Here is a 22,916-nt window from a genome sequence, read left to right on the forward strand (position 1 = left end):
CAGATGCGGCTAGATGGACGGGCGTAGGGTGGTGGCGTTGTCTGGCATCATGGTGGCGTTGACAGCTGACCACGCAAATTCTTTGCGTCGGTACCTGCTCTGAAGATGGTTAGGTGGATGACGGCTGCGGTAGCCTCAATGAGTGCGTCGGACCGGTGCGTGACCCATTACCGATATGTGGCTAGGACGAGGCAACCGGCATCAGATGTTAGGTTTTGGTGTGATGTCTGTTTGGTATTAGGCCCAGACATTCGGCACCCCTGCATCAAGGAGGTTGGAGTAGCGACAGATGTCGCCAAGATTGTGGCTTCAGGCTTACTGATGTAATGCCTTATAAGGTCTCCGAGAATAATTAATAAAATGGATGCATGCATCGCTCAGATGCAGAGGCCGGGGGTAATGCTCTTTTTCTAAAAAAAGATAAGGCAAATCAGAGAAGAAGAAGGGATGTGTTTCCTCGTGGGGTAACAGTGTTGGCCGAAATTTCCCCCCACGGCCGGGGACGGGGGATCCGGCTTGCCTGCTCACTCCCCATGCTCTCATCCGTGCTCCCACTTTATCCTATGGCTGTCTTTTTCCCTTTTTCCTTTCTAATTTAATCATCTCCCCCCTAGTTTTAAGAGGGTGGGGCTGGGCCTTATTTTGTTCCAATCAAATCAAGCCACGTACACGGGAGCACGAATGGACGCACACGCCGGGAGCAGGCAAGTCTCGTCCGGGGACGGGGAGGGTAAAGGGATGTCTGTGGTTCGCGGGTACGGGAAAAGGTGCATTAACCGGTCAGGTAATTCCCCACTGCCATCTTGAATCTGAGCTGACATGCAGATATGGTGCAGCACTGAATTCACCCCCGTTTACATTTATATTCTTATTATCGATGATAAAGTATATTATGCTGCTTAGGTGATGCCAATGCCTTGTAGATTTCTACGATGATAAAGTCTTACAATCTGGAAGTATTTTTTCGCCAGTAATTTAAGAAGGGATTACATGAAGGAGAAGGACCAATGAAAATGCTGCAGTATAGAACTGCCAATACTTCTCTTCATCTGATAAAGTAAGAACTGCTTGGATTCATGGGCATTTGTTCATCCTTCCTTGTGTATTCAGAGCCTTGTTCTATTTCAAAACTACTGGTTGATGGTGCACTGAGAAAGCTCTCTGTATCAGCATCGTGATGCATCCAAGGATGTTTGGAAAGCCTCCTTAATCTGGTAAGCTCCATAGATACCTCTTTCATGGAGGGCCTGTTGTCACCACACATATCCAAGCATTGCTTTGCTAGTTCCGCTAGTCCAGTAAGCAGCTCCATGCTCTCGTGATCTTTTATTTGACTATCCAACATGGCATCAAGGTTGTTCTCCTTCATAGCCACTAGGAAACATGATGCCAAGCTTCTTTGTGACTCATTACCTTCCAGTTTTAGTGGCACCTGCCCAGTAAGGACTTCCAAAAGGACGACACCAAAGCTATAAACATCGCTTTTATCTGTCAACCGACATGTCTGCATATATTCAGGATCCAGATAACCACAAGTCCCTTGAACCATTGTCACAAACTGGGCTTGATCAGTTGGTACTAGTATGGAAGCCCCAAAGTCGGATACCTTTGCCATGTAATTGTCATCAAGAAGGATGTTAGAAGTTTTCACATCACCATGTAGAATTGGTGGGTTTGCATAGGAATGTAAAAATGCAAGCCCCTCTGCTGCCTCATTTACGATCCTTAAGAGCGAACTGAATGGGATGTGCCGTGTGCGGTTCTTTCCGTGAAGAAGATCAAACAATGTTCCTTTTGGGATGAACTCATACACCAGCATTGGGACTTCCACCTCCAGGCAGCAGCCCAACAGCTTGACGATGTTCTTGTGATTGATCTGGGAGAGAATCAGCATTTCTTTACCAAATTCCTTCTTATGCCTTTCATCAATCAATGCACATCTTTTGATTGCCACTGGATTTGTACCCTTAATAATGCCCTTGTAAACAGTCCCATGGCCCCCATGTCCTAGAATTTGGCTTTTGTCAAACTTGTTTGTTGCTTCTTCTACTTGTGCTTCAGTGAATACCGTAAATGCAAGTCCCTGGTCGGATTTCATCTTCTCGAATAATAGCACACCTCCATGTTGCTGAAAATACTGTTTCTTGACATCTGTGAGCTTTCTTCTCTCAAAAATTAAACGCATGCAGAAGATGACAATCACTAGAACGATACAGCCGATGCAAGTGCCTGTAAAAATTGATTTGAATTTAATTCCCTTAAATGGACTCCAAAAATTATCTTGCATGCATATTAAAAGCTTGTTAAATTTACTGTGTCTATAGTAACAGATTAAAACGTGGTGATCTAATACATTCATTCCTTGTAAAGCGGGGGGAAACCCTTTTTCGGTAATACATTCATTCCTTGTAAAGCAATGTGGTCTTACTTTTCCAGACTTTGTCAAATTTATTTAAGTTTTAAAGCCCATGGCAATGCATCACGTATTCATATGCTGTTTGAGCATTTTTGCAAAGTGTGCTTAACACCTGTACGTGCACTCATGCATTTGTGCTACTGTTCCTAGAATCTGTTAGATTTGCACATTGTACACCATAACAACACTAGTAGTTACAGAGTGTGTATATGTAATACTGTACCTTTTAGATACCTTTCAGATCACTAATCTAAAAGGTCTTATATTACTTTACAGAGGGAGTACTATTTAAATTTCTTAATACAGTTGCAATCGGTTCAATTTTTCTACACAAGAACTGAGCAAGAGGCTAACATTTAAAGTTATTTACCTATGATTAGGGTGATATCTGGGTTACAAGAGTTCGTGTCCTTCGCCAACTTTCTGCCTGGAGGACATGAACATCGGTAATCTCCTTTTGTATTGTGGCATACAGCAGTCTTTGGGCATTTACTTGGATACTTCTCACATTCATTGACATCTGCAATGGGAAAAAAGATCACTTGTGATCAAATGGTTTATCGAATAGTTTAGTATGAATAAATTTGAGATTCAATACTAGTAAATATCTATGAAATGGCATGAGCAACATTGAGTCTGATATTCATTATTTCTCACCAAAGAAAGGCGATTAACGTTGATTAAAAAATTGCGACACATATTCTGGCCAGATCTGTCCTAGATGAAGAAAGTAAAAACAAAAAGATACAATATTTTCACCAACATTTGTTTTTGCTTGATTTTGGTATTGGTTACTCCAGTTTTTCTATTAAAAATACACCGACAAGAGATTATAAACTTTGTTGTTGTCCATTAATTTCCTTTTTGCTCATTGTGACTGAAGTTTATTTTTACCACTTGAAATTAAATCTTCTGCTCGGCAATCTCCAATGTGTTTCAAACTTCCAATACATATTTTGTTGGTTTGCAGAATACAACATGACAATGTCATATGGAAGCTTAGCAAAGAGAATAACTTGCCTGTGCATCCATCCAAGAGGTAAGGGTTTCCTTCGTACCCCCTGGAGCAGTTGCATATATACCCTGGACCATTGGTTGAATCCACACACACGCTGTTTGCGCTGCGGCATGCATAAGAAGTCATGTTCCTGGCCACCTCGCATGTTTCATCTCCAATTACCCAGTCCAGAACCAGTGGCTGCCTCCCTTTGTATGTATCATTGAACCTCTTTGTGGTTATGTAGTCGGAGCTGAAATTAAATGTCTTTGTTTCCACAAGGGCAGCATAGCTGCATGGGTTAAACTGCCAACTATCTTGATCATTATAGACATTTCTGAAATAGACATCATAGCGCCTTAAGCCCTTGGGAATAGCATTTTGGCAGCACCCTACACCAGAGCATGAGCCATTTGTCACGGCTCCTGGGCTCGCACACACTGATGCACATGCTGTCGTGTACCCGGTCCTGTTTTTGCTGTTATAGATGTAAGCAAGTGTGTTGCAGCCAATGACTATGAACTTGTTTTGCACGTCAGAGAACCGGTAAGGCCATGATGAGAAGTCAAGCCAAAACGTGTTGTCATACATTGATCCTGTGGCATGATTGTAGCAATACGTTGACATGGCGTTTAATGCCCGTGTTTGACCATGGAGCAGTGATATATCTAGAACCTCGATATTGACAATGAATGGCTTCATAGTTCCATCGGCAGTCCTATTGCAGTTAATCTCAAAGCCAGTTTTGATGGCACAGTTTGCACCAATGCCAAATGGATAAGGTATTTTGATATCTCCACAGTATGTTTGGCATCCAGGGACAGGTTGTGCTGATGTAGATGCTAGATATAGCGTGATTGCAACGACGAGCAGTAGCACCAATGCCATACGCTTGACCATTGGTTAATCACCTGAAAGATTCAATTAGTTATATATGTTATTGGTGTTATGTTTATATCTGGCCCTAGAAAGGTCGATAGTTTCAACAGATATATGCCAAACTATTGTAAACCCTGTGACTGAGTTGGTTGTGCAATTGATATTACAATAATTTTGCATGCTTAATATAAGATGGATCACACATTAGGTATTTAGGAATTTTCATCCCTTTGTGTGTCAAAATTCGAGTTATTCATTTTTTTGTTTCTTTACAATTGTTGGTTTACTGAATTAACATGCCTGGTTGTATATCTCTTTGTCGCGAATGCTCAAATGTTGTAACATCAGGTTAATGTGGTTTGTTGTGTCTTTTTTTAAATGCGAGGCAAAAACACTGGCCTTTCCAATTCCCATTGAACAAGAAGAATATAGTTGCCCAATTAATTACGGAAATCGGGTAATTCGCAAAAAAAAAAAAATACAAAAACCAGGCGAAACCTGATACATCAACGGCCAAACTGACTCATGAACTCCGAAACACGCATGGCCAAGGCAACTCTGACCAACGATATGCCGAATGACAAAACAACCACCAACCACACATACAGACTAATGGGCGCCCAACTGCCAAACAAGCGGGACTTCCACCACTACTGAAATGAAAGGAGTCATGAATGATATCGAAGGAGCAGTCATGGGACTCCCTCGTAGAAATGATGGGCATGCACTCGACAAGCCATGTGCCAGTAGCATCATCTAACATGCCGATGACCAATATCGAAGGTAATCTCGTCCCACAAAGTCAAAGCCCTTGAAGTTGCTAAACTATCGGGGTCGCTGCCCAGATATCCACTGCTCGCCATGCCCTGCTCGTTCAGTCACACAACCTTATGGGGCCACTACCCTGACATCCGACCACTCCCCCTCGATCTACAACACTGTGTGACCCATATAATCGCATTCCACGCTGCACAGAGAGACCACCTGTGGACCACGGTCGTCACACCACTTCGGGGATAGTCACCCTGACATATTGTCCAATTGTCCCCATCGGCGGGCGTCGACCGTGCTGACAACCGTGCTGCCCCGTCATCTCAAGGACGACAACAAATCCCTGTTGAGTTGCAACCCAGCGGCATGGACCGTTTGCCCCGCCGCTACCCTAGACTGTTGCCTTGACACGTAATGAATATCCTGGAGTCGCTACCCCATCATACACTACTCATGATGGTGGGAGAACCTTACATGACGGCCATAAGTTGGCTCTCCCAAGCCATACCACCAAGGAGGTTACGACGTAGATGCCACCGCTGCCCACTCCGAAAAATTGGAGTTGGGAAACGAGGATAGGTAGAGGATATCAGAGACAATGCCTCCAAGGAGGGGAACAATGCCCACATGCATCGTTATTGTCGGACAACATTGCCTAAATCCCACTCCCCGTCGGTGGGATTACGGTTTCGAAGAACTCAGGGTACCTAGACCCCCCAATATCGCACTTGCTATGCAGCACACCCCAATATGCCTGCCACCTAACTCCTCCCCTCGGCGATCCCCCACAACTCCTCTTTCCATGAACAAAGGCCACACCAGCCAAGGTCCACATCGAGCATGTTGTACCAGATCCACTTTCTCTTGCCACCGCGACGACCCATGTGTCCCGCTTTTGGCAGAAGCCACTGGTTGTAGCCCACACCAGATCGGGGCCGATCCTGATCCGCCACAGCACCGCAGGCACACATCGTCACCGCGAGGCCCATCGAGCCGCTGCACACCCACGCACTGCCGACGCAGGAAAGCCATTGCTGCCCTATCGCGGCCCTCGCCATTGCGCCATCCCGGTCCAACAACGGCACCCAAAACTGCGTCCACTGCTTGAGTAGGTGAAGTGCCCCGCCGCGCATCTGGCAATGGCGAGGAGGAGGGCGGAGGAGGAAACTAGCGGTGGCAGTGGAGGGGCCCTCCCCATCATCTATGGGAGCGATGCAGGAGGAAGGGCCTTTTTCACCTTCTTCACCCCAAACCATATAAAACGCAAGAGCGATTTTCAATAACATGGTACCAATGCCATGGGTATAGTCATGTTGGTGGGATGATGGTCTCAGCAATCTTCGTGGAATGTGTGGATATTAGTGGTTCTATTGGGATGGTAAAGTTTAAACATTGTTATGGGTCCACTAATCAAGCTGCTCGTATCCTAGCTCACTAATGTTTTTACTAGATGATGTACTGATTATTTGATCTTAATAAAACTAGCCAATACGCAAATGGATGAATAATAACTACAGTAAATCAAATTTATGAATAAAAATTGAACAAGCATACTAATAAATTGCTGGGGCCACCTGGCAGCCCATGCATCGTTGTATTCAGACAACATCGCCTTCGACCCCCATCCCCACGGTGAGATTACGGTTCCGACCAACTCAGGGTACTTAGACCACCAATGTTGCAGTTGCTATGCAGCACACTCCAATGCTTGCCACCTAAGCCCTCCCCTCGGTGACCCCCCACAACTCCTCTTTCCATGAACAAAGGCCACACCAGCCAAGGTCCGAATCAAGCACGTTGTACCAGATCTAACTTCTCTCACCACTGCAAAGGCCACTAGATGTATCCCACGTTGCCTGCTACTGTCGAAAACCAGATCGGGGCCGATCCCAATCCACCACAGCACCGCGGGCATCCATCGTAGCCGCGAGGCCCACCAAGCCGTCGCAGACCCATGCACCGCCGACCCGGGAGGCCATCGCCGTCCCACTGCGGCCCTCGCCAATGCGCCATCCCGGTCCAACGACGCTACCCAAAACTGTGTCCCCCGCTTGAGGAGGTGAAGTGCCCCGCCGCGCATATGGCGATGGCAAGGAGGAGGAAACTGGTGGGGTGCCAGCGAAGGGGCCCTCCGCGTCGCCTATGGGAGCGATGCGGGAGGAAGGTGCCTTTTCACCTTCTCCACCCCAAACAATGTAAAACGCAAGAGCGGTTTCCAGTGACCTGTGCCATGGGTACAATCAGCAAAAGGATCATTTTATCGTTATAGACTTCTGCACTGATCAACCATGTTGGTGGGACACTGGTCTCAGCAATCTTCGTGGGATGTGTGGATATTAGTGGTTCTATTGGGAAGGTAAAGTTTAAACATTGTTATGGGTCCACTAATCAAGCGGCCCGTATCCTAGCTCAGTAATGTTTTTACTAGATGATGCACTGATTATTTGATCTTAATAAAACTAGCCAAAAAACGCAAATGGATGAATAATCACTACAGAAAATGAAATTTATGAATAAAAATTGAATAAGCGTACTAAAAAATTGCTGGGCCCACCTGGCAGCCCATGTCTTATCTTCTTCCTCCGCGCTTCACCCCGCACCCCGCGCAGCTAGCACCTAGCCTAGCAGTCGTCGCCGCCTCGCCGGCCGCCCCCCTAGCAAGTCGACGCATCCCTCCTGTTCCCTGCACGTCGCAACTCCCTCCTTTGTGCGTGTGCGTCCCAGGCCAGAGCGTCAGTTCTGGCGTCTTCTCTTCGTCACCACCATCTGGCACACGCCACGCCGCAGCCCTGAGAAGGAGCGAGCGCCGACAGCCGTACGTGCAACCTCCGCCTTCGCCGACCGTGACCCCGCGCGTTTGTTGATTTTAGTAGTCATAAAGATGTTTGGTGGCCAAGCGTTCGTGTTTAGAACCGAAACTAGCAGATCAGAAGAACAGCTGGGACAATTTGGAAACAGAAATTACCCATCGTGTTTGCGTTGATCCACCTCCTACATCCGACGAACCTCCATAATACTCTAACTACCACTACTGAGCTGGTTTAGGAAAGTGAAGAGCGAAACCAGAGTGCGTACCTGGTGCTACCGCCGCTGTCTGGGTCTCTGCGGGTGTGGCCGGGGGCGGAAGCACCCGACCGCCGTCAGTCTCCGGCTCTGCGTTGGCGGAAGCACTCGACCGCCGTCTGCTCGCTGGCTCGGCAGGCGATGGGGGCGGCGGCTTGCTTCCAACGAGTGGAGGGATGCGGGGAGTGGTAGACTTGTGACACCAGACTGAAAAAACCCGTAGGTTAGATAGAGACGTAAGTAGAATGCATCCTATGCGCGTATACATCATGCACAACATCACAAACCTAATCTGGAAGCGAAAACAAGAACGTATTATCATGGAAAAACAATGAAGTATGGCAACATGGCGATCCCGTGTGGAAGTGGACCCACTTTTACAAAAGAATCCCTAGAGGAAAACAGGCAGACGAAGTGGACCAGCCGTAGGTCAAGTCAAGCAACTTGTCGTGTACTCGTGTGGGCTGGGTCGGACAGCAGGAAGCACCGACGGACATGTCCTATGAAAGATCAAACAACATAGTGAGGGCATCTTCAACGACGCCCCTCAAACACATCAGAAATGCGTGGTCCGGACCACGCAAGCCATTCAAATAGTGTATTGATCTGCACGGCAGTCTAAACACACTCTAGAGACAAACATGAGGCTTTGCGACCGTCTGAACAGCTGCCACGCCCGTGTCTGAGCGCCCTGGCTCATTAAAAAACACCACCCACCTCTTGTGCGCTTTCCATCGAACGCCCGCATCACTTGTCGCGCCGCATTCATGCCGACCTAGAGCATACAACAGTCGGCAATGACGATGCCCACAATTTGACTGGACGGGAGGGAGCCACAGACGGACGCGACTTCTCACTGCTGGCATTGAAGCTGCGCGCCGGCTAAAAAGGTGTCGCCCGCCTGAACACGCCTCCTTGTCACATTCAAAGGGCCACAATCTGCATGTCTACCTTCCTTCATTAAATCCGTGTGTACGCCGAGAAACCTACTCATGAAATTGAAGAGAGAAACCAGAGTACCCATCGTGTTACCGCCACCCTATGCGCCTATGCGGGGGCAGACGCAGCGGACCGCAGTCTGCTCCCTGGCTCGGCAGGCAAGCAAGCGATGGGGCGGCTAGGGCTGGATTAACGAGCTACTCGACTTGTTAAGCTCGTTAACTTTAGCGAGCTCAAACTTTTGATCGGCTCGGTTCGTTAGGTACTTATTAAGCTCGTGAGTGCTCGTTACAGTTGTGAACATTACATAAGCATTCCAGCAGGTTATCACCAGCGTTCGTCCACAAAACAACTGCTCGAGATCTGGACAAGATTCTGTACGACTAGTTGTATTAGCAGGTCTAGGATTTCGTTAAGTGCAGAAGATAAAGGAAACAGGGCTAGCTGCTCGCACTGTTCAACGTAGGGCAGCATCTATCGCGCCTGTCTACATCCGGATTGACATGTCAGAGGCTGCTATCAAGAAAAGAGATGCACCCGTCGGCCTGCTTGGTGATAAATCTCACATGCACCCATGTGACTACAGTCTTTTGCTCACTGGGACGGTAATTTTTGGCAGCGCGTGGCAATGTGACTACACGTCTTTTGCTCGTTGAATCTTCTTTCTTCTGCAGACCGAGCAGGTTTGTGCCTTGCAACCGTGTGCAAGCAAAAGTTCATGCATGTGCCCAATACACTGTATTTGGTAACGTGCCAGGTACAGTATAAAGGTTAGGCCTATCCGGATGGATGAGACGTGCATGTGCCCGGTACATGTATGGTAATGTGCCGGGTACAGATACATATTACTTCTTTTTTAATAGGATATAGAATACTTTGGAGTGCGGCTTTTCGGTGCCTAGATCATCTGCACCCGATCAGAAAAGAATCAAAATAAATACTAGAAAAATTCAAAAAATTCTTTTTTTGTGTGGTAAATAATTTGATGCGTGAGGTTCTCTTCAATTTGTAGATCATTTGGACATCTGAGCTGCTCTCAGCAAAAAAGACAAATCGGGTCAAAACAGTGCGTGAACAGTAAACATTTTTATAGACCCTGAATTTTGTCTTTTTTGCTGAGGACTGCCCAGATGTCCAAATGATTTAAAAATTTGAGTGAACCTCACGCATGAAATTATCTACTACACAAAAGAATTGATTTTTTTATTTTTTTTCTAGTATTTTTTTGATTTTTTTGGTCAGGGCAGTTGCACCTAAGCCAGGGCTCAGAAGTGGATTGTCGAATACTTTCAGCTAAGCTATGCATCTAATAGAAAGGCCCCATTACTAGACATGGAGTTTCTTAGCCCAAGCTCATATTAGCTCGGCTGAACAGTAAAAAAAAATTAAAATAAGAATTTTTTTACTGATAAACATTGATAAAAGTTTTCAACACTTACAAAATTTCATTATGAAATAATTTGTAGAAGCCATGGCTAAAAAAACAAAATCGGTGCTTCAAAATTTTCATTTCCAATAGCATTTTGGAGTGATAATTTTCTTTTCTTATTTTTGCTACGGCTTCTACAAATGTCATTTCACAATGAAATTTGCAAGACGTTGAAACTTTTTTGAATGTTTGTCACTAAAAAAAATATTTTTCAATACATGTACCTGGTACAATCATCACAGAGTAATTGGACTTGGTATATTCGGAGCGACTGGTTCGAGAGAAAAAAAGCATTACATATTTACCGAAAATGAAGGCATACGTCAACCATGGAACCCGGTGAATGAACACGGACAACTACCATTGTGCTCGCCCATACGCCGCGCACACAATCTCGTCTCCTTCCTTGAGACCGGGATGAGCACCCAACTTGTAATGGTGCCATGAGATTGATGTCTTGTAGCGCGAGTGAGTATTATCGCAGTGGTCAGAGCTGTTATTCATCATGCGTACGAAAGCCGCGTAGGACTTGACACCCTAACTGCTTCTCCTTCAGCCCCATGCTTAAAATTGCACCCCGCAGACCTCTCACGTCCATTGATACAACTTTATCTGCATTTGGTTTCTCTCTCTGCCCAGGCCGCTTTTCCAGCATCCTGGCTACCCTAGCTTTAGTTGAACTCTCTGACTCCGTCACCTACACCGATACACCCGGGATCCACGATGCTTCTCCTACTCCGCCGGTCCATACCACTACTCTATCCACTGTGAAGGTACCATTCGCCCATACAGTAGTGGCAAAGAAGAATCATCAACATGCGGCAATATAGCATCAATATAATACATATCTCCGGCACAAGAAACTTTCCCACATACATGTAGGTTGATTAGTAGATAACACGGAATCAGACCTTTATAAAGGTCCACAAAAACACCGCATTATAAAAAAACACACACACTCACACAAAACACACCATAAACTTCCTCACGCATCAAACCAGATAAAAAAAATATGAAATCCTAACAACACAAAATGGTGCAGTAAAGCACACATAACCCTCCTAGTAAATTCTCTATAATGCTTTCCTCCCTAGTTTTAAAGAGATCAAATTCAATTGAGCTCTCAAAGTGAAATTGGGTCATCTGATTTTAACCGGGTCAACTATTTCTCAAAAGCTCTCTTATTTAATACTTTTATACTATACATTATGCTTTCCTAATTTTAAGGCCTCACAATTAATTGGGATCTTCAATTTAGAATTCGGTTTCTCGATTTTGACCGGGTCAATAATTTCTCAAGAACCTCTCCCATTCAATACTTTTAAGTATCTTTCCTAATTTTAATGCTCTTTCATTCAAATGAGATATTTAATTTTGGATTTGGTTTATGATTTTGACCTGATCAACAATTTTTGAAATCAATGGGCAGCAACTGGCCTATAAAACATGTCAATTCCGCGCACCCTCCCACCACCTAGAAAAAAGTAGCGCCACCATGTGATACTATAGCACCAACATAGTAATGCAAACATTGATGCAAAAATTTCCCCACATAAATGTAGGTTGGTTAGTGGATAATACAGAATCAGATCATGAAAGGCCACCAAATCACCACATTATAAATAAAAATTAAACACACTCCATCATCTCCCCCCACCCGCCAAAGTTTGTATCCATCGGTACCAAAATACAAGGGGTATTAGTTTTTTGCAAAGTCAGTTTTTTTTAACTTTGACCATGTTTAGAGCAAAAAATATCAGCATCCACGGGTTTGTCCATCTCGGACCTTATCTCGAGTCGGATCCAACGTAGATCCTTCCAAGTCCATATTATCCAGCTAGCACCTAATGCTCCATGAGTAGTGAGACCGAGCCACCAACCATGTCATATGCTACTCTAGTTGGTTGCGTGTCCATACAGCCTTTTCGACTAGGGACATTTTAGGACGGTCATCATACAATGCTTAGTCCCACAAACAAGTCGCTGTCGGGGAACGTAGTAATTTGAAAAAAAATTCTACGCACACGCAAGATCATGGTGATACATAGCAACGAGAGGGGAGACTGTCGTCCACGTACCCTCGTAGACCGTTAAGCGGAAGCGTTATAACAACGCAGTTGATGTAGTCGTACGTCTTCACGGTCGACCGATCCTCAGTACCGAACGTACGGCACCTCCGCGTTCAGCACACGTTCAACTCGGTGACGTCCCGCGAACTCACGATCCAGTAGAGCTCGAAGGAGAGTTTCGTCAACACGACGGCGTGGTGACGATGTTGATGAAGCTACCGACGCAGGGCTTCACCTAAGCACCGCTACGATATGACCGAGGTGGATTATGGTGAAGGGGGGCACCGCACATGGCTAAAAGATCAATGATCAATTGTTGTGTCTATGGGGTGCCCCCCTGCCCCCGTATATAGAGGAGCAAGGGGGAGGCGGCCGGCCAAGAAGGAGGGCGGGCCAAGGGGGGAGTCCTACTCCCACCGGGAGTAGGACTCGTCCTTTCCTAGTAGGAGTAGGAGAAGGGGGAAGGAGGAGGTGGAAATAAGGAAGGAGAGGGGGGCCGCCGCCCCCTTCCCTTGTCCAATTCGGACTGGGACAAGGGGGTCCGCGCGCCACCTCCTGGCTGCCCTCTCTCTTCTCCACTAAGGCCCAATAGGCCCATTACATCCCCCGGGGGGTTCCGGTAACCCCCCGGTACTCTGGTAAAATCCCGATTTCACCCGGAACTCTTCCGATGTCCAAATGTAGGCTTCCAATATATCAATCTTTATGTCTCAACAATTTCGAGACTCCTCGTCATGTCCGTGATCATATCCGGGACTCCGAACTACCTTCGGTACATCAAAACATACAAACTCATAATACCGATCGTCACAGAACTTTAAGCGTGCGGACCCTACGGGTTCGAGAACTATGTAGACAAGACCGATACACGTCTTCGGTCAATAATCAATAGCGGAACCTGGATGCTCATATTGGTTCCTACATATTCTACGAAGATCTTTATCGGTCAAACCGCATATCAACATACATTGTTCCCTTTGTCATCGATATGTTACTTGCTCGAGATTCGATCATCGGTATCTCAATACCTAGCTCAATCTTGTTACCGCAAAGTCTCTTTACTCATTCCGTAATACATCATCCCGCAACTAACTCATTAGTTGCAATGCTTGCAAGGCTTAAGTGATGTGCATTACCGAGAGGGCCCAGAGATACCTCTCCGACAATCGGAGTGACAAATCCTAATCTCGATCTATGCCAACTCAACAAGTACCATAGGAGACACCTTTATAATCACCCAGTTACGTTGTGACGTTTGGTAGCACACAAAGTGTTCCTCCGGTAATCGGGAGTTGCATAATCTCATAGTTATAGGAACATGTATAAGTCATGAAGAAAGCAATAGCGGTAAACTAAATGATCAAGTGCTAAGCTAACGGAATGGGTCAAGTCAATCACATCATTCTCCTAATGATGTGATCCCGTTAATCAAATGACAACTCATGTCTAGTGCTAGGAAACTCAACCATCTTTGATCAACGAGCTAGTCAAGTAGAGGCATACTAGTGACACAATGTTTGTCTATGTATTCACACATGTATTATGTTTTCGGTTAATACAGTTCCAGCATGAATAATAAACATTTATCATGATATGAGTAAATAAATAATAACTTTATTATTGCCTATAGGCATATTTCCTTCAGTCTCCCACTTGCACTAGAGTCAATAATCTAGATTACACAGTAATGATTCTAACACCCATGGAGTCTTGGTGCTGATCATGTTTTGCTTGTGGAATAGGCTTAGTCAACGGGTCTGCAACATTCAGGCCCGTATGTGTCTTGCAAATCTCTATGTCTCCCACCTGGACTTGATCCCGGATGGATTTGAAGCGTCTCTTGATGTGCTTGGTTCTCTTGTGAAATCTGGATTCCTTTGCCAAGGCAATTGCACCAGTATTGTCACAAAAGTTTTTCATTAGACCCGATGCACTAGGTATGACACCTAGATCGGATATGAACTCCTTCATCCAGACTCCTTCATTTGCTGCTTCCGAAGCAGCTATGTACTCTGCTTCACACGTAGATCCCGCCATGACGCTTTGTTTAGAACTGCACCAACTGACAGCTCCACCGTTCAATGGAAACACGTATCCGGTTTGCGATTTAGAATCGTCCGGATCAGTGTCAAAGCTTGCATCGACGTAACCATTTACGACGAGCTCTTTGTCACCTCCATAAACGAGAAACACATCCTTTGTCCTTTTCAGGTATTTCAGGATGTTCTTGACCGCTGCCCAGTGATCCATTCCTGGATTACTTTGGTATCTCCCTGCTAAACTAATAGCAAGGCACACATCAGGTCTATTACATAGCATTGCATGCATGATAGAGCCTATGGCTGAAGCATAGGGAACACTTTTCGTTTTTTCTCTATCTTCTGCAGTGGCCGGGCATTGAGTTTGACTCAACTTCACACCTTGTAACACAGGCAAGAACCCTTTCTTTGCTTCATCCATTTTTAACTTCTTCAAAACTTTGTCAAGGTATGTGCTTTGTGAAAGTCCAATTAAGTGTCTTGATCTATCTCGATAGATCTTGATGCCGAATATGTAAGCAGCTTCACCGAGGTCTTTCATTCAAAAACTCTTATTCAAGTATCCTTTTATGCTATCAAGAAATTCCATATCATTTCCAATTAGCAATATGGCATCCACATATAATATCAGAAATGCTACAGAGCTCCCACTCACTTTCTTGTAAATACAGGCTTCTCCAAAAGTCTGTATAAAACCATATGCTTTGATCACACTATCAAAACATTTATTCCAACTCCGAGAGGCTTGCACCAGTCCATAAATGGATCACTGGAGCTTGCACACTTTGTTAGCTCCCGTTGGATCGACAAAACCTTCTGGTTGCATCATATACAACTATTCTTCTAGAAATCCATTCGGGAATGCAGTTTTGACATCCATTTGCCAAATTTCATAATCATAAAATGCGGCAACTGCTAAAATGATTCGGACAGACTTAAGCATTGCTAGGGGTGAGAAAGTCTCATCGTAGTCAACTCCTTGAACTTGTCAAAAACCTTTCGCAACAAGTTGAGCTTTGTAGATAGTAACATTACTGTCAGCGTCAGTCTTCTTCCTGAAGATCCATTTATTCTCGATGGCTTGCCGATCATCGGGCAAGTCAACCAAAGTCCACACTTTGTTGTCATACATGGATCCCATCTCAGATTTCATGGCCTCAAGCCATTTTGTGGAATCTGGGCTCACCATCGCTTCTTCATAGTTCGTAGGTTTGCCTTGGTCAAGTAACATGACCTCCAGAATAGGATTACCGTACCACTCTGGTGCGGATCTTACTCTGGTTGACCTACGAGGTTCGGTAGTAACTTGATCTAAAGCTTCATGATCAACATCGTTAGTTTCCTCACTAATTGGTGTAGTTGTCACAAGAACCGGTTTCTATGATGAATTACTTTCCAATAAGGGAGCAGGTACAGTTACCTCATCAAGTTCTACTTTCCTCCCACTCACTTCTTTCGAGAGAAACTCCTTCTCTAGAAAGGATCCATTCTTAGCAACAAATGTCTTGCCTTCGGATCCGTGATAGAAGGTGTACCCAACAGTTTCCTTTGTGTATCCTATGAAGACACATTCTCCGATTTGGGTTCGAGCTTATCAGGTTGAAGCTTTTTCACATAAGCATCGCAGCCCCAAACTTTAAGAAACGACAACTTTGGTTTCTTGCCAAACCACAGTTCATAAGGCGTCGTCTCAACAGATTTCGATGGTGCCCTATTTAACGTGAATGCACCCGTCTCTAAAGCATAACCCCAAAACGATAGCGGTAAATCAGTAAGAGACATCATAGATCGTACCATATCTAGTAAAGTACGATTACAACATTCGGACACACCATTTCGCTGTGGTGTTCCGGGTGGCGTGAGTTGCGAAACTATTCCGCACTGTTTCAAATGTAGACCAAACTCGTAACTTAAATATTCTCCTCCACGATAAAATCGTAGATACTTTATTTTCTTGTTACGATGATTTTCCACTTCACTCTGAAATTCTTTGAACTTTTCAAATGTTTCAGACTTATGTTTCATTAAATAGATATACCCATATCTGCTCAAATCATCTGTGAAGGTGAGAAAATAACGTTACCCGCCGCGAGCCTCAATATTGATCGGACCACATACATCAGTATGTATTATCTCCAACAAATCTGTTGCTCGCTCCATTGTTCCGGAGAACGATATTTTATTCATCTTGCCCATGAGGCATGGTTCGCAAGTACCAAGTGATTCATAATCAAGTGATTCCAAAAGTCCATCAATATGGAGTTTCTTCATGCGCTTTACACCAATATGACCTAAACGGCAGTGCCACAAATAAGTTGCACTATCATTATCAACTCTACATCTTTTGGCTTCAGTATGATGAATATGTGTATCACTACTATCGAGATTTAATAAAAACAGACCACTCTTCAAGGGTGCATGACCATAAAAGATATTACTCATATAAATAGAACAACCATTATTCTCTGATTTAAATGAATAACCGTCTCGCGCCAAACAAGATCCAGATATAATGTTCATGCTTAACGCTGGCACCAAATAACAATTATTCAGGTCTAAAACTAATCCCGAAGGTAGATGTAGAGGTAGCAAGCCGACCGCGATCACATCGCCTTTGGAACCATTTCCCAGGCACATTGTCACCTCGTCCTTAGCCAATCTTCGCTTAATCCGTAGTCCCTATTTCGAGTTGCAAACATTAGCAACAGAACCAGTATCAAATACACAGGTGCTACTGCGAGCATTAGTAAGGTACACATCAATAACATGTATATCATATATACCTTTGTTCACCTTGCCATCCTTCTTATCCGCCAAATACTTGGGGCAGTTCCGCTTCCAGTGACTAGTCTGTTTGCAGTAGAAGCACTCTGTCTCAGGCTTAGGTCCAGACTTGTGTTTGTTCTCCTGAGCAGCAACTTGATGCTCCTTCTTGATTTCTACCTACGCAGCTTTTAGCATTGCGAAGAGCTCGGGAATTGTCTTATCCATCCCTTGCATATTATAGTTCATTACGAAGCTCTTGTAGCTTGGTGGCAGTGATTGAAGAATTCTATCAATGACACTATCATCCGGAAGGAGGAGTACTAGACCTTTGTTATGCACTAGGGGAAGGAGGAGTAACGACCATCACCGACGGTCGCAGATGTCAGGGAGGAATTAGTGAGTGAGAGTCTCCACCACATATGAGAGGATGAAAAATCCCGACTTTTGTCATGGGGGGCACTTCTCCTTCGTTCCCGTGTGCTAGACCTTTTGCTATAATGCACTCAGGGACGAAAGGAGGAACGATAATCACCAACGGTCGAATGTATACACCACGCGAGCTGAGAGTTTTCAAGAAAAAGACTCGGCAGACCGATGGTCAACCCGTGATGAATAATAATGATCTAATTTAGTTTTTGTAGTACATATATTGAATTGTACAAGTTTAATCTTTGAATTATGAACCTAGGAAATGTCGTCGTCCGATGACAAAAGTCTCCCGGGGGAGTGCGACTAGTGCGGCGACGACCGGGGTCAGTGCGACAGGCCTCACCTGGACGAAGATCGGCGCTTCAGGATTAAGATCCAGGAGACCTTCGATGAGTATGACTTGTTATTATGAAACCAATTATGAGTTATTTATTATTATGATCGATGATGCTAAGTTGCGATATGAGCATGATGGGTTATTATATATATCAGTAGGTGAAATGAACATGGATTAGATTCAAGTGGAGGCAACATGTGGCGCACATCGAAAGTACTAGAAATCCAAACTAGATCAAGTTTGGATTAGTAGTACTTTCGACATGCACCATATGTTGCCTCCACTTGAATCTACTCCACGTTCATTTCACCCACTGTTATATATAATAACTAAACATGGTCATAAAATCATATGATGAAAGTATTGTATATAAAACCACAACGAAAATAAGTTGTATTTTTAAAAATACAGGAAAAGTTAGCAGCAGCGCTTTTCAGAAGAAGCGCTACTGCTACTTAGTACTACCAGTAGTGCTTACCAAAGGAAAGCACTACTGCTAACTAGGTATAGCAGTAGCGCTCCCTTTCCAGCGCTAATGCTACTAGTTAGCTGTAGCGTCTTAGTGGTAGCGCTTGTACTGGTGCTACTGCTAGCTTAAAAACAAGCGCTACTACTAGGGTTTAACCTAGTAGTGGAGGTAGACGAGGACGTGGTGGCGCACACACATCTGGGCGGCGGCGACCTTGGGACGAGACCCGGCACGAGCGCGGGTGTACTCGATGTCGAACCCGACCATCTTGTACTTCTCCTCGGCAAGCAACAGCTCCATGAGGTGGATGGAGTGCTCCACCTAGACCGGGTCGTTGGTGTACACCACTTAGAGGTCCATGAACCTTCCATTGGTGTCCACCACAGCACGCATGGTGAACTGCTGCTTGTCATTGGCAGCCGCTTGGAGCGCCATTGGAGCCGCGCTGGATACCCTTAAGAATTTCTCGTGGTGGGTGTGCTTCTTCCAATGGCGGCGCGCGATTGAAAGGTTGGCCGCTGTAATACATGGGGGCCGGCCGGCCTGTAATCGTCACATCTTGTCATGGCGTTCATAGCGGAGGATTCCAGTGCACGCATGAAAACACCGTACCACATGCGTGGGCTCGAAGAGGCACCAAATGTATCGTCAGTGAGCCTTTTCCTGAGCTACCGCTCAGTTTACCGCGCAAGATTCCTGCCCGGCTAGTTTGGCCACGCGTCGGCTAGAAAAGGGACAAATCATGGGCGTTTATTGGCAAAAAGCTTTGTAAACAAAGTGTGTGGAATGACTTCGGTCATAAGTTTACCCGTGGCTGATTAGGTCAATGTTACACAGAAGGGTGATGATGGACACTCAAGTGCGATAATTAATTCTGCGCTCTATAGGGCACGCGGTGGAAGAAACCAACCGTGTGCAATAATGTCGATGATCGCAATCGAGTTAGCTATACAGCTCGTGTGCTGTGAGATTGACAAGGTAAACTGATTCGAGAATGGTTAATAAAATCCAAGACCATTGCATATTAAGGTCAAAATAGTGCTACCAATATACGAGTCTCATATGATTGTACCACAAAAGCTCGAAATATTACAAGGTTCAAATTCCAGAGTTATATGGCTCAAATTCGAAGATTACAAGGTTCAAACTGATATTAGAAATGAAATTCAGCTCATCAGCTGCAAACGCTCGCGCTGATCCGCTGAACATGGATATCAGAGAGGTTCAAACTAATATTACCACTTCTAAGTCTGGTTTCGAAACCTCACAACTTTTGCAAAGGGGTCAGCCACTGAGAACTCATGTATGGGGTTGACACGATGATTTTCGATTACTCTGTCATCTGAAGTTCCAAATTGAAATTCAGCATTTTTGGAGCCTATTCCATTCTGTCGCAGGCACCGGTGTTGATCAACAAACCATTCATTTTTGCAAAATAAATGTATTGCAAACCTCATTTCCGTCACCACCCTTGCTCTGAGAACAAAGAACCTAGCGTATATAATCTCAGGTAAGGTCCCTCGGTAGGAGTTTAACGTAATTTCTCAGATATGCAGATCTAGGGATTTGACGTGGTTGTTATATTGTATCACATTATCCACCACTGGGTCTAATCTTATCTGCAAAATACGAAAACGTGTTAGTGCCTACATGCAGTTTTGAACATTACTACAGGCCTATTTGGTTTGCAGGATTTGTAAAATGCAGTAACATGCCATCTTCGATCTGACATGATTAACATGGACATTTGATTACATTCTAGAAAAATGTAGCCTTCTTCACAAGAGGTTGGAGTGGATGAAAAGTTCCCTGAGAAAACTAGTACAGATGAATCCAAAGGAGAAATGCTTATTGATTGTAAACATATGGATCAAGCAACCAATATGGTGGGGGATGGAACATGTATGTAGTGAAATCCTCCAAAAGAATCCTTCAGAAATCGTAGTACATTGTCATTGTAAGCTTAGAAAAATGTGTCACGAATTGAACTCCCTTATGGTTAACATTTAACAGGAAATGAACATCACCTCGATATATAGCTTCTCCAGGCACGGAAAGCATCTTAGGAAACTGACAACTTGCTCCAGGTTGGGGCCGATAGATTCTAGTGCCAAGACCTTCACTATGCGCAGTTTCGGGGTCAACTTGTCGGAATCATTTTCTGTATGGAAGACGAACAAACATCTTCAAAATTAGAAATAATGTTAATTTGTAGAAGGAGAGGTAGAAGGCGGCTGTTGTACCTGAACATGTGTGGATTCAATAACAAGTTCCGATTATTTGTCAGACGAGTAGCCCACCACTGTCAATTTCGGCGCAAAAATGACAATGATTCTTGTTGGACCTTCTTGATCAACTACAAGTAGTCTCTCAAGTGCAGGTGTGTCCTCAATGACCATACCGTGGTACACATCTTGTGATGTCTTCCTGTCGCACCAGCAACACACATAAATAGTCCAGAGAGTTATGGAGGTGATGTGGAAGGAACGCAACCCATAGATCGTCTGAAAATGAAGGTACTCAAGTGCAGTACAGCCACGGAGCAGGCACTCCATGTCACCGTTTGAGAGGTGGACGGCGTCAAGCTCGAGGTGCTTCAGTCGTGGTAGAATAAGAGCGGGCACGTCATTAAGGGGGTATGGCAGTTCTTGAACTTGGCAACGCACTGCATGGGCGCGAGGCGGAGGGCGGACGTTGGCAGCGACCACATATGCCCATCATCAAAAGTGAGCTCCTCCAGCTGATCTAGGGCGGGGGATCGGAACCAGTCATCAAGCTTGGCTCGGTCCTTGCCGTTGGAACCAAACATGCCCATTCTAAGGCCTCAGGTTGGGCCAAGGTGACTACCGAGGATCTTGTAGAACGCATCCAAGGTTTGCGATAGCCATGGAAGAGCTCGTGGGTGTCGATGACGTCGAGAGGCTGGAGTTCCATAGGGGGCACCACCGCTGGGAAAGGATGGTTGTCTGCGCCCCATATTTGATTGGGAGGAGGGAGATGATGATTGTCAACATATCATCGAGGAGGCTGCTGATGAAGTCCAGGCCTGCTGGAGTTGCTTGCGGTTCTAGCTCGCCCCGCCTCCGCTTGTTGGCAGCCCCGTTCTCCACCTCCGGAGTCTCCTTGTCAGTGGCGCTTTCTGATAGAAATGGGAGTACAGGGATTATTTAGTCAAAACAGGGCAATAGAAAAGTGTATTGGTAACTAGAAGTTATTAGGTAGGAATATAGTAAGAAAATGGAATAACAATTGGTTACTTAAATACTACACAATTCATTTGACATTGCTGGGTAAGTCAACATGCAGATAGTTGAAAAGAAAACTTACCTCGAACAAAGTCTGGGCGGATGATTTTGTCGGGGAAGTTAGCATATATCTCATGACCAGGCCCTTTTATGTGCAGTGCAATTTTAGTGCCAGATTTCAGTACATAAAACTTAGATTTTTTTTTTCAAAAGCTAGTGCCAAAATAGGAGTCACCACATTCATCAAGTCTTACAGTAGCAACGATTGTAAATCCATGGTTTGTGTGCAGTATAACATCCGTGCAGTCTTGATCTATGTAATGGGAAAGATTGTGCACTACATAATCTATTGCATTGTAACATCCCAATTTTCAATTTGGATGTCATCATATACATATCATATTTTATTTTGCATTTCGGTTCTGATCCTAGAAATCTTAAGAAACTCAAGGATCCAAGAAGAGAGTTGGGGATTTCATAAATTTTCATATTTGAATTTTCTCAAAAGAGGATCAATTTGATTTTAATATTTTTCTCTTTGAATATTTCTAATATTAAAAATAAAAGAGAGAAGATAATATGACTTCTTCAAAAAGAGACGAATATTGGAGGAAAAATTTCAAAATCAAATAATTATTTTATTTGGATTTTATTTGAGATTTTACGTGAATTAGAAAAATATGCATTATTTTAAAATTGCATTTTTAGGCCAGAAAAATGTTCTCTTTGTTCTAAATATTTTTTTAGACGGTGAAAATTGTTTTTGGCATTTCTACAATTTTTAAAATATTTTATTAGGATTTTTTCTCTACGGCGGAATTTATATTAAAAAAAAGTTTCCACCCGACTGGGCCGAAGGCCCAGCTGAGCCGGGCCTCCACCACCTTCGCCGCACGGGAGCCGCGCCGCCGCCGGACTCCCAATCCAAGTCGGACATCGCCTCCCCGCCCCGTTGCGCCTCCTCCAAGCCGCGCCCTAGCCTTTATATACCGCCCCGCCGCCGCCCTCTCCTCCTCACCAAGCCGCGCCGCAGCCGCCGCCTCCCACCGCAGTCGCCGCCGCCTCAGC

The 22,916-nt window shown here is 44.8% G+C and overlaps 1 protein-coding gene across 2 annotated transcripts; it reads right to left on the minus strand.

The window, feature by feature from the left end:
* Positions 1-828: 828 nt before the first annotated feature.
* LOC123131686 (wall-associated receptor kinase 5) lies at positions 829-8,509 on the minus strand. 2 transcript variants are annotated; one of them, XM_044551363.1, is made up of 6 exons: positions 8,414-8,509; positions 8,212-8,333; positions 8,139-8,166; positions 3,437-4,324; positions 2,787-2,936; positions 829-2,229 (listed from the first exon to the last, which is right to left on the minus strand). In XM_044551363.1, the coding sequence occupies exons 4-6, from the start codon at positions 4,311-4,313 to the stop codon at positions 1,046-1,048; spliced, it is 2,211 nt and encodes a 736-aa protein (XP_044407298.1). In that variant the 5' UTR covers positions 4,314-4,324; positions 8,139-8,166; positions 8,212-8,333; positions 8,414-8,509; the 3' UTR covers positions 829-1,045. The 2 variants fall into 2 exon arrangements, with proteins under 2 accessions (XP_044407298.1, XP_044407296.1); XM_044551361.1 differs by having other exon boundaries at positions 8,139-8,333.
* Positions 8,510-22,916: the final 14,407 nt, after the last annotated feature.

This window comes from Triticum aestivum, chromosome 6A, assembly GCF_018294505.1.
Source record: "Triticum aestivum cultivar Chinese Spring chromosome 6A, IWGSC CS RefSeq v2.1, whole genome shotgun sequence".
Lineage (NCBI taxonomy): Eukaryota > Viridiplantae > Streptophyta > Magnoliopsida > Poales > Poaceae > Triticum > Triticum aestivum.

Excerpts from the sequence above, each read along its gene's own strand:
- LOC123131686 (XM_044551363.1), bottom strand. The coding sequence starts at position 4,313 with ATGGTCAAGCGTATGGCATTGGTGCTACTGCTCGTCGTTGCAATCACG. Across the intron at positions 2,937-3,436 it reads CCTCTTGGATGGATGCACAG|ATGTCAATGAATGTGAGAAG; the intron begins GCAAGTTATTCT and ends TTCCCATTGCAG. Across the intron at positions 2,230-2,786 it reads AGATATCACCCTAATCATAG|GCACTTGCATCGGCTGTATC; the intron begins GTAAATAACTTT and ends CAATTTTTACAG.